At 41.0% G+C, this 12658-nt stretch overlaps 1 protein-coding gene across 6 annotated transcripts in view; it reads right to left on the bottom strand.

Moving 5' to 3' along the window:
* Positions 1-7329, bottom strand: part of LRBA (LPS responsive beige-like anchor protein) — a 781419-nt gene extending 774090 nt beyond the window's left edge. For 5 of the 6 annotated variants that reach the window (XM_019441289.2, XM_019441291.2, XM_019441292.2 and 2 more), the window contains exons 1-2: positions 6963-7136; positions 6184-6616 (exon numbers count right to left, since the gene is read on the bottom strand). In XM_019441289.2, coding sequence (XP_019296834.1) covers positions 6184-6396 — 213 coding nt within the window. In that variant the 5' untranslated portion in view covers positions 6397-6616; positions 6963-7136. Of the gene's footprint in view, positions 1-6183; positions 6617-6962; positions 7137-7217 lie in introns of those variants that run through there. The other variant, XM_019441290.2, reaches the window with a different exon arrangement.
* Between the last annotated feature and the right edge of the window lie 5329 nt (positions 7330-12658).

The following is a 12658-nucleotide window of genomic DNA, read 5'->3' as shown; positions in this document are numbered from 1 at the left end:
CATCTCTAAAATATCACAATGACTATTAAATAAATTCCAAAAGAACTACATAGCATATTTCAGAGCCAATAAGGCTAGTAATAGCTACATACAAAAAAAAAAAAAAAAAAAAAAAAAAAAATTTTACAAGGTTGGAGTATGATAACTTATCTAAAATTACAAATATTAAAATAATAGCAAATACTTATAACAATACTCAATGTGCCACACATTATTTTAAGTGATTTATAAGTTTTTATTCATTTAATCCTTGCTACAGTGTAGTTTCCCCATTCTACAGAGGAAAAACTGGCACAAATAGGTTAAAAAAACTTGCTCAAGATCACAACAGGGTGTTGGGTTAATGAATGATTTTTTTTCTCCTTTCACAAATATCTTTATATTACTACCATTATGCATTTGAAAAGAGTAGTGAACATCATTGGCTGCCTATCCACTATCCAATTATCCTTTCAATTTCTTACCCGGATTTTTGTGTATCCACCTCTCCCCATACAGCCCATGTACTTCAGAGAAAATTAACCCCATCCTTAGGTACAGTACTTGGTCCTGGTTTGCTTAAGCCAATCAGCCATTTCAATGACCACAGTCACTGGTTCAGTAGTCCAGTCAGGACTCTTGTTTGGAATGTCAGGACACTGAGGCTCTCTCCTAAGAGATGTGAACAAAATATGTATGGCCCAACCATCACTGGCAGCCATCCTACAACCATGGGAGGAATAACAACAGACTGAAGAAAGCAGAAAAGAAACAGAAAGAAACTGGTATTTAATATTACTGTGTTACTATAATCTTGCCCTACCTTTGGACTTGGAGATAAATGAGCCTTGCAAATCCTTTTTATTGTGTTTCAAACAGGTTCAAGTTTTCTATCACTTATAACATGATGGAGGGCACATTAACAAGTACGTTACATGAGTATCTTTCTAATAAAGGTTCATATAAAGGCTTGAAAAATACCTACAATTTTATATGTCTCACACAGCAGTTTGTAATCTTTTAACTGGAAATTTTAAAATGTGGTTTTTTAAAATCTAGATTTCCAATTCTTCCTGAAAAATCAAAAGGTATGACACCATTGGGCCCATGTTAGTGCAGTATAACAACCAAGTAGAACAGAAGCTGCCCCTTTAAGTCTACAAGAACACTCTCTAAACACAAGTCAATAGTAATGGAGCCTCTGTGTGAGGTGCTCAGCTCCTATAGGCATTAAAAGTTTGCACCATTAATATTTAGCAGGACCTATATCAAATGACATGTAATGAGTCATGAAAAATGTATTCTACCTTTTAAACTTTAACATTTTAATTAAAATCATATACTTTTTTAAACAAATTTCATGAAAACATATATTTGTCACCAGCTCATGGGAAACACTATTCTTGAACTGAATACCTTTAAATACCCGATGGAAGCCTTAAACTCAGCAGCAAGTTCTTGGAAACATGCCAATACATTAATTACTCTGGGTCCAAACGTCTGACAATTTTTTTTTTTTTAGCACACAGATGAAAACAAAATGAAATGGTTTTAAGTTGCAACAAGAAAAATGTAAAAGTTGACTACAAGTTTGAAATACCTGAATACACAAGTGTACTATTAATCAAAACTTACCTATAAAACAGATTTGCAAAAGAAATTACAAGAACAGTGGTAAATTTCAAAGGAATTTACAGGAGAGTAAGCTCAAGCTACATTAGCAAAGTTAGGAAGCAGTACTTTGTAAAGACCTCTGGATGTATGGCTCTACCACTAATTTGGACAACTCTAGGGGAAGGGAAGTTAATTTTTTTTTAATTTTTTTAATGTTTATTTTTGTTTTTGACAGAGAGAGAGAGAGCATGAGCAGGGGAGGAGCAGTGAGAGAGGGAGACACAGAATCCAAAGCAGGCCCCAGCTCTGAGCTGCCAGCACAGAGCTGGACACGGGGCTCGAACTCACAGACTGCAAGATCATGACCTGAGCCGAAGTTGGACACTCAACCAACTGAGCCACCCAGATGCCTGGGGAAGTTGTTTAATTTTAACAGCACAATTATTATAGTTTAAAGTAGCTTAACATAGGGGCACCTGGGTGGCTCAGTCGGTTGAGTGTCCGACTTTGGCTCAGGTCACGATCTCGCGGTCCGTGAGTTCGAGCCCCACGTCGGGCTCTGGGCTGATGGCTCAGAGCCTGGAGCCTGCTTCCGATTCTGTGTCTCCCTCTCTCTCTGCCCCTCCCCCATTCATGCTTTGTCTCTCTCTGTCTCAAAAATAAATAAACGTTAAAAAAAATTTAAAAAAAATAATAAAGTAGCTTAACATATAATCAGTAAAAAAGAATCAAAAGTACATAATCTATTTTAACAAAATGCCTGGAAAAATAGGAAAAAGTTATCACAGCTGTAATAAGTTTAAACTTAACTAATGAAAAATCCAGTGAAGATAGGTTAAAGGAGGTACACACATAAGGATTCAGTGACACTGTTAATAAACTGGTTTTTTTTTAGTTTATTTATTTTGAGAGAGTGAGAGCATACACGTGCACAAGAGGGGGAGGTGCAGAGAGAAAGGGAGAAAGAATCCCAAGCAGGATCCACACTCAGTGCAGAGCCTGACACACTGACGAGGGGCTTGGGGCTTGATCTCATGACCCAGAGATCATGACCTGAGCCAAAATCAAGAGTGGGCCACTTAACTGACTGAGCCACCCAAGTGCCCCTATACTGGTTAAGGTACATAGATGGCTCACAGAGCTTATATCATTATAATATTTCATTACTTATACATATTATATATTCTTCTGTCTGTATTCTTTTTTTCACAATTTTATAAATCTTAACCCAACATAGTGACTATAAAAAAAGTTAATGATAGACTTTCCCCATCCACATGCCAAGTAAAAAAAGTGAATGACCAGAAAAATGTTTTTGCTTTTAAGCAATTTTTTTTTTTTTTTTACTATTTAATGCAGTTATATGAAAGCTATTTGAAAGTTAAAGAGGAATAAATGAATTCTACTGATGGAGATTTCATCATTAATATTTATTTAGCAGGACCAATGATTTTTGTGTCCTTATACTGGGGGCAGTTATGCCTCAGCTATACCTACCTGCTCAGAGAAGCAAACAATTCTACATTAACTCAAGAGACAGATGTATTCCTAGAAAGGTTGCCATTATACACAAATTGTAGGCAATCTATTTAACACTTCAGCCTCGATCTCATCCATAAAATGAGATCTATATTAAATAGTTGTTCAAAGAAATATTTAAAAACTTATGTAAAGCACTTGGCCCATTGCCTGGCACACGGTAAACAGCATAACTTGTAAAATCACAACTTTTAATGTAACTTCCTTCTCTGAGCAAAATTAAGATTAAGGCTGATAACTATCAAGAAATATTTAGGTGCTATAGTATTAATGACATTGAGATGGACTAGCTTACCAGATACCTAAAGTGTCAGTTCTCAAGATTTTCTAAAGCCTGGCAAACAACCTACATATCCATGAAGAAACATGAAAAGTATTGTAAGGGAGAATGGAAAAGGGAAGAACTAATCTAATCCTCTGCTCTACATGAGAAGAGAATGACAGTAGAGAGGAGGTATAACTCAACAGATTTTCCCTCTCTTTTTACCAGACACCTATTACTCTGCAAACAAGCAGCTGTGCGTGATTTAACCAATAATCTTAAAATCTCTACCAGACCCACAATTTTAGGCAGCATATAAGCAAACCATCACTACAGAATTTGGATATTCCTTAATAAAATGCAGGTGACTTATGGTAGGTTATCCACCTCCACACAGGGCATTCAAAACAACAAAGGAGTTCGGGTCACCTCGGTGGCTCAGATGGTTAAGCGGCTGACTTTGGCTCAGGTCATGATCTCAGAGTTAGTGAGTTCAAGCCCCACATGGGGCTCTGTGCTGACAGCTCAGGGCCTGGAGCCTGCGTCAGATTCCGTGTCTCCCTGTCTCTCTGCCTCTGCCCCACTCACACTCTGTCTCTCTCTCTCTCTCTCTCAAAAATAAATAAACATTAAAAATTTTTTTTAAAAAAATAAAGAACAAAGAAGTTTGAATCCTCCTTCTGCCAGAGGAATGTTGTTTTTCATACACAAACAACTAATTATGGGCTCTATCACTACCACAGATTTCTGTTTATCATCCTAGGTACACGAGGTTTAGAAAAAAAATAAAATCTTGGAGCGCCTGAGTGGCTCAGTCACTTAAGCATCGACTTCAGCTCAGGTCATGATCTCACAGCTCATGAGTTCCAGCCCCGTGTCCAGCTCTCTACTAAAAGCTCAGAGCCTGGAGTCTGCTTCACATTCTGTCTAGGTCTCTCTCTGCTCCTCGCCTGTTTGCACGCTGTCTCAATCTCTCAAATGTAACTACACACTAAAAAAAATTTTTTTAACAACAACAAAAAAAATCTTTAAAAAAGGTTTTTGAGAAGTGCCTGGGTGGCTCAGTCAGTTAAGTGTCCTGACTTCGGCTCAGGTCATGATCTCACGGTTTGTGGGTTGGAGCCCTGCCATTAGGATCTCTGTCGGTGCAAAGCCACTTCAGATCCTCTGTCCCCCACTCTCTCTACCCCGCCTCTCCTCCAGTGCACATGCGCTCTCTCTCAAAAAATAACTGAACTTTAAAAAAAAAAAAAAGGTTTCAAGTTTACTTTGAGGCAAAGGAATAAACCAATTTACCATATATCTCCTTACAAACTTTTAAAGACCATAAACACAAGATCCCCAAAGTTTTGATAATTGTTGAAGCTGCATAAGGAATACCAGAGCAACTATCCTATTTGTATATTTGAACATTTCCATAATATTTAGTTGTTGTTTTTTTAATGTGGGTGGTTCCAGTCAGTTGGTTAGGCATGTGACTTTGGCTCATCTCACAGTTCATGGGTTCAAGCCCCACGTTGGGCTATGTGCTGATAGCTCAGTCTGGAGCTTGCTTTGGATTCTGTGTCTCTCCCTCTCTTCCCTGATTGTGCTCTCTCAAAAATAAATAAACTTAAAAAAATGTGTACATGTGTATTTATATGTAAGCTTCCAACACAACAAAATGGTAAAGAAATACCCTAGTGTTCAAAGTTTTTATACTCCAAAAGTAAGTGATTTCATCTAGTTCCTTTCTCATTCTAGAAGTTGTACTGCAAGTGACCAGACTATTGGTAAAGGTCTAGTGAAGGAAATAATTAACCGACCTGGAATAAAACAAGCCTAACCTTGAAAACACAAAGGCAAAAGGGAAGGGCGCTAAACGGTTATTACAGCTATTTTGTATTCATATTTGTTCCCATCTGTTATCTTCTAACACAGGTAGAAGAGGTGGAAGTAGTGTTAAGGCCCAATTTACTTTTCATTCTTTAAGTAGATGGGCAACAGAAGTTGGAGTAAAGAAATTTTAAAAATCCCCATTAGAAATAACCATTTCTAAGAACGGAACAGAGAAAAAGTATTGCATATACACCTTTCAAAAGTAACATTCATAGTTCTTAGAACCAGCAACTTCCAATGACCAAATATGCTTTGCTGCTACACATGCATTTACAAAAGAAATAAAGATTATGCTACATCAGCCCCAATCCTTTTTCAAACTGCCATTCAATTTTCACAAGATGTAACCGTGAATACATTCCAAAACTTAATTTTTGTTAGCTATGTCTAAAAATAAAATTGGTCAAGATATAAAATACTAACTTTGCAGCAAATTAATCTTTCACCAACTCTGTGAACAAAACTTTCACGTTCAAAACTTACAGCAAAACATAATCTAGGCAGACTCAAAAGGGTAAGTAGTATGTAGGGCACTTACATCATTTCTCAAGACCCAAAGAAAGTCACAAAAATTTATTTAAAATGTTAAAGAGAAATGCAGACAAAAAAAAATGTTTATATAATAAAAGTCCTCCACTGGAACCCCCACAAAATACTTCCAAGCAACAATTATTTCCTTAGCACAATAGTCATCTGTTCACTTTCACAAAACCTGGAGCACCTAAATCTACATAACTCCCCTTAAACTGAAAAATACAAAAAAATCTTTCATTTAGGTCAGTAGGATTTTGTGTTTCTATCCATGGAAAAAGCCATCATCTGTATGAGGCAAGCACATGGCTCCAGCTTTAACGTCTAGTTCCCCAACCCACTGAAAAGAATATATGCTTATAAAATAAATATTTACTTACCAGATTAAAGACAGTTTCTACAATATCCCTATTGGATACTTCTCCAACTTCAACCAACCCCGTCAACACGGCAAATTTCATTCTGATGCCCCTGATGGGGAGTCCTGGTTTCAGGGACAATGCACCCTCTTCAGCAGAGGTTTCTTCTTTCCCTCCACCTCCCCCGTCATCACCTGTTGGTGGCGGGGAAGGGACATTGTCTTCACTAGCCATTGCTAGTTCGCGAGAAAGGACAACTCGGAGTCACTATGGGACAGCAAATGCTGCACTAGCAATAAGCACACACACGCAACACAAAACGAAAAAGGTCACTCTTCCAAGTTGTGGAGAAACCCCAAAAGCAGTTGATGGGTAAAGTCCTTGGCGTCACCCTCCTCCTCTTGGAGAATATTTGTCCAATCTCTCTCCCCGAGGCTGACAACAACGCCAAACCCTATTGGAAGATTAGATAAATGTTAAATACGCTAGGTTTTGTTTTTGGGGTGGGGTGGGGGGGTGGAGAGGAGAATAGTTATTGCCTGTGAAATAAGTTACTAAAGGGACCCCACTACCCGACACCCGCTACCCCCCTGGCTCGAAGATACAGATTCTGAGTGAAGGCGGGTTCAAGAGGCCCCTGAACAGGTTCACTCCTCCCCCACACTCTCGCAGGTTCAGGCGCAGAGCTACCTCTCCTCACAGGTGCACGGAAAGAGAAACTGTCGCTGGAAAATGAAGGGTCCGAGGAAGGGGTGGGGGGGGTCCCCAAGCTACCACAGAAGTAGAAAGTTCCTCCTCACCCAGATACTCCGGACTCGTCCTCACCCCCCGCCAGGGAGCCGCGAGACGGAGGTGGCGGCGGAGATCCAGGGCAGGAAAAGGCGGGGGAAAGGGGCGGTGATTATTCTCAACGCTCGGCCCAGGGGGAGGAGTGGAGCACTCAGGCACCTGAGGTTCGACGGCGAGAGGAGGGGAGGTGTGTATTGTGGCTAGAAGGGAGGGGAGGCCGGGCGGCGAAGGCGGGGAAAGGAGGGAGAAGAGAGAGGTCAGTGCACCTGGTCGCAGCCTCCAAGTTTCCCTATTCCGCTCCCCGGGAGCCCGCGGCTGCACAGAACTCCATGCTTCCTGGCCCGCCCGACCCCTGCGCTCAGCCTTTGCAAAAACAGCCCCTGCTGGCGATATGGACGCCGCAGCTGAGGCTGCTGGTGGTGGTGAGGTTGCTACTGCCACAGCTTGCCCCGCCACGGCTCGCGTGAACGTCCCTATACCCACTGAAACTACTTCTCGCCGCCATGACAGCGCCGAGGGCTGCCGGGCGCGGCGTGCGCGTGCGCGAGCGCGCGGGACGGTGGGGCGGGAGGGCGCGAAGGCGGAGGCAACCGTGCGGCAGCGTGGGGCCGCGAGAGGGCGGGGGTGCTGGGCGAGGGCTTGCTGACAGGACTACGTGTGAGGGTGGGCACCCTAGCGGGCGCGTTGCTCAGACAACACGAAATGTGTCCCGGCCCGGCAAGGAGAGATGTTTCCTTCCGGGAGCCGACTCTTCCCACACACCCCCTCCCCGCTATCACCCCTCACCTCCCACTCCCAACCTGAGAAGGTGCTTTGACAAGAGCTGAGAAGGTGATTCTGAGCTGCTTCCGTCGTTAAGTTACCATAGGGTCTCCTAGCGCGGAGAGACCCCGCCCCACGTTGCCAAGGTGTCTTCTTGGACTTGGAGAAAGACACCTGAGGGACCGCTACGAGCCAGAGAGGTGGCAGCGCTGGAGCCAGCAAGGCTGCAGTCTAATGGGAGCAGAGTCCCCACCCCTGACTGCTTTCAGCTGCTGCCTGCCCGCGGCGCTCCGCGAAGAGTTGCGGAGAGATTTCCACTGGGATGCCCCAAACAGCTGCCACCGCTTGGAAGGGGATGGGGCGGGGGTGCAGGGGGACGTGTCCACGAGGAATGAGAAAGATTCCTTGCTTTGCAGCTGCCGCCCCACCAAACCTCTCCCACATTCTAAGGAAGGGAGGATTCCTGAGACAGCTGCTCCAAACAGCGTGGAGGCGGGGTTAATTTTGCCTGTAGATCTCGGGGGTTTTTTTCCTCTCGTAATTTTCCAATGTGAAAGTTAGGTTCGCCTCATTCTCAGATTAGTTTAAAAGATAAAATACATTCGGATTGAAACTAGCACAGGTCATCATAATGTGTCCTTCCCTTCCACCTCCACTATTAACAAAAAGCGTTTTTCCTGATGCACCAGTGAAAAATATTAAAGAGTGGTTTTTCACCCTTATGTACTCTTTGAAGCCGTAAGGCCTTAAAAAATAATAATGGTTAATATAATTTTAGTTCGCTAAAATGAAAGTGAAGCAAAAAGTGAGGTCAAACAAAAGTTAGGAAGTACCATGGAGGGGTCAGAAGAAAAAATTGAATTGGTTTGAGAGAGGAAATAATTGCCTAAAGAAAGGGTTATCTGAGATGGGCTTGAAAAAGTAAACGGAATTTCAGCTATCACGTGGAAATTTGGAGGGAGAGAGAAGTAACATGAGAAAAGACAAGAAGCACAGGAGTATCTTCTTTAGAAAAGCGTTAAACCTTTTAAAAATACTAAAAAGAATTCAACTGTGTCAAATCGCATATGGTTGCGAATGTTTGTTAAAGATTTGTTTTCTATACGTTGATTTAAATACACCAAAGATGAGGCATTTTTCTCATGATCTGAATTGGTGATTCATGTATTGCTACATCAATGGCTTGCCTTTCTTTAAGTCCCTGAAAAACGAAACCCCTCAGATTTATATTTCAGATTGTTAAATGAATAAGTCTGGAATAAGAGGGACTGGGTTGTGCCTGAGGAGAGAGACAACTTTCACTAGAATTTTAACACATTTGTAGAGAAGGAGACAGGGAGGCACATTTGAGACAGAGGCATTAAACAATGAAAGGTTTCTAATATAGCGTTTTGCCTCCCCAGATTTGGGCAAATAGTCTTACCTTGAGTATGTTAATATATCTGGCACATAACTGCTAGTATTTGCTAATAACAATAAGTGTCTGCCACTAAGAAGGAGCAGATGACAATGAACATGTCCTAAACACAGTGTGGTCACAATTATTCGATCTAAATGTCTAGGGTTGGTTTGTCTGTCATGGATTTGCCATCTCACTGTTAACACTGTTGTACTGGTAAAACAAAAGGGGACATAAGACATTTACCCAAATATTTCCCCCAAAATTGTCAAGCATATTTTACAGTTTTTCAGAATTATTCAACCTCCTGCTTTATTTTGCCCCTAGTTAGAGTAAAATACTTGGCAAAAATTACAGGTTCACTGCGGAAGAAAGCATATGGAAGATAGAGGAGGAAACTTCACTTCTAGCCACAGTTAGAATAGCTGTGGATTATTGTTCAGGTATAAAGAAATAGAATCAGAGAGAGCTTCAGGATGAACTATCTGTCCACTACCTATTAAGCTCCTTCACAGCAGGATGCCGACCATTGTAGGTACTCAATACATATTGTTTGGATTGAGGTTTTTTTTTTAATTTTTTTTTAACGTTTATTTATTTTTGAGACCGAGAGAGACAGAGCATGAACGGGGGAGGGACAGAGAGAGAGAGGGAGACACAGAATCGGAAGCAGGCTCCAGGCTCTGAGCCATCAGCCCGACACGGGGCTCAAACTCACGGACTGCGAGATCGTGACCTGAGCTGAAGTCAGACGCTTAACCGACTGAGCCACCCAGGCGCCCCTGGATTGAGTGAAAACTCTAAAGATACTTGCTTTAATTTTTCTGGCCTGAAGATCCTTGCTTGAGTCTATACAACTACTACCAGTTAGAGGGAGCAAGATCTTGGTATAAATGGTTTAAGATAGCAGTTTTAATATTTGTTAAAATTTGCTTATATTTGTGGTACTATAATGGATGTTTTCAAGTCAAAAGCCTTCATATAAACTATCAGCAGATGAGTTTTTAGGACTACATTGCTTATATCCCTGTAGAATATGTTCAAATGCTACACAAAAAGGAAGAAAGATAGGGGGGGAAAGTTACCTCCTGTAAAGCCAGGCTCAAGTGTTGTATTACCATCTAGTTTATATTTCTCTGACATCACCATCTTGACAGAATTAAGGTCTATAAGTTTTCATAATTTTACTTGCCTTCAGCATACATTAAAACCATAGCAGGAGGGGTGCCTGGGTGGCCCAGTCAGTTAAGCTTCTGACTCTTAATTTCGGCTTGACTTCACTGTTTGTGAGTTCAAGCCCTGCATTGGGCTCTGCACTTGGGAACCTGCTTGGGATTCTCTCTCTCTCTTTCTCTCTCTCTGCCCCTCCCACACACTTTATTTTCTCAAATAAACTTTAGGGGGAAAAAAAGCAGGAAAAAGGAAAACATAGCAGGAAAAAAACAAAACAAAACAGATTCAAAACAGAAACCCAGTGCATAACTCAGAGAAACTCAAGCAAAGAGAATGTAATTTCATGGTGAAATCAAGAAGATTATTGATCTATAAACCCTTACCTATATACAAAGAAAGTTTTAACAGAAAAGATGGGATGGAATTTTCTTTCTACCAGAAAGAACACCCAACCCACCCAATTGTAACTCACTGGAATTTTGCTAGGGTATAGATGAAATGATAATTTAGGGGAAAGATAACACATGATTTGCTATGAACCTGAATGTGTATCTCTGGATTTGGAGTTTTCTTCAAATTGTTATTCCTCATAGCTTATGATCTCATAGGCTGGAAAATTCTGGTCCTGGCTTCCAGCGCCCTCCTTGTGAGAAAGTGAAAAGATTAATTAAACCTTAGTAATGTTAAATAAAATTTCTATGTTAGTACCCTTTATTGATGATATTTTTATTGGGCATTAGATTCTGGGAAAAATTAAAATTTAAAAGAAAAAGATATCACCTACTTAACAGTTGAAACTCAAAAGTTTAAGATTAAAAGTTCACGTGATTGTTCAATATCTAGAAGTTCAAAATGATCCACATCAACTTACTACATTTTGGGCATTTTTAAATTCTTTTTTCCCTCGTGTATGTCACACAAGAGGTAGAGACTTGGAAAAAGGTAACTCTACTTTCAGCAAGCATGCCAGCCAAGGCATACTTTTTTAAGACATAGAATATTAATGCAGTAGTTAGTATAATTGGCATGGACATAGACTAGGTTGGTTGATTTGTCTTTTCTATTTTCCCATCTCTATTTTGTTCTTAAATAGTGTGTAAATAGGTAGCTCATTTGCAGTGTTCTCTTATGATAGTAAGAGAACCCCACCTTTGCTATCTATGTAAGTGCATATCCCTAGACTGACTATTGGTACTGTTAGCTAAATTCTGAATTTTTGTCCAGGTGAGGTCTCTGAGAAGTCATTGTGTCCCCTGAAAGTGGTAGGTTACCATTTCCGTCATCAAAATAGAAATGGGGATTCACATAAGAAATGAAATACCAGGAGAATTACTTCAAGCAGATAGAAGAAATTACTTTTTATAGCCCCCACTCTTGGGTTTGAACTTTGAATTGCTTGCTAGTACACCAACTGAAGGGATAAAGATGACTTCTGTCATGTGGAGGTATGCTTGGAGCATTCCTTCTTGGAACCCAAGCCACATGGAGAAGCTGTGTAAAGAACAATCACTGGCACCTGGGTGGCTCAGTCGGTGGAACATCCCACTCTTGATTTCATGCTCAGGTCATGATCCCAGTGTCATGGGATGGAGCCCTGAGTCAGGCTCTGTGCTGAGCATAGAACCTGCTTAAGGTGCTCTCTCTCTCCCTCTGCTCTCCTCTCCCCCACTCATATGTACACTCTATCTTTCTCTCTCTCTCTCTCTAAAATAAATAAATAAATAAATAAATAAATAAATAAATAAATAAATAAATAAATAAATAAAAATAAATCAAGGCCCTTCAGTCAACAGCCCCAGCTGAGTCCCAGTCAACAACCAGGCCTGCCATGAGAGTCAACCATCCTGGATATTCCAGCCAGGTAGTTAAATCTTCAGATGACTGCAGCACGGCCAAAAACACATGATATAGAATAGCACAGAATAGCACAGTTGGATACAGTTAACCCACACCAAAATTGTAAGATACAATAAGTACTTGTCGATTTAAGCCACTGAATTCTGGGGTGGTTTGTTGTATAGCAATAGCTAGAACAACAACATGAGGTAAAACATGTTATGTAGTTTTGGGTTACTCCCTGACCATAATACTTTTGTTTGTTCTGAGTATAAACTTTTTAACTAATTCCAGCCTAGGGGCACCTCAGTGGCTCAGTTGGTTGAGCATCTGACTTTGGCTCAGGTCGTGATCTCACGGTTTCTGAGTTTGAGCCCTGCATCAGGCTCTGTGCTGACACCTAAGAGCCTGGAGCCTGCTTGGAATTCTGTGTCTCTCTCTCTCTCTCTCTCTCTCTCTCTCTCTCTCTCTCTCTCTCTCTCTGTCCCTCCCCTGCTCATGCTTTCTCTCTCTCAAAAATAAGTAAACATTAAAGTA

Source organism: Panthera pardus, unplaced genomic scaffold, assembly GCF_024362965.1.
Source record: "Panthera pardus isolate Hobbes unplaced genomic scaffold, ASM2436296v1 HiC_scaffold_13, whole genome shotgun sequence".
Taxonomy (NCBI): domain Eukaryota; kingdom Metazoa; phylum Chordata; class Mammalia; order Carnivora; family Felidae; genus Panthera; species Panthera pardus.
This window is presented reverse-complemented; position numbering and strand designations above follow the sequence as displayed.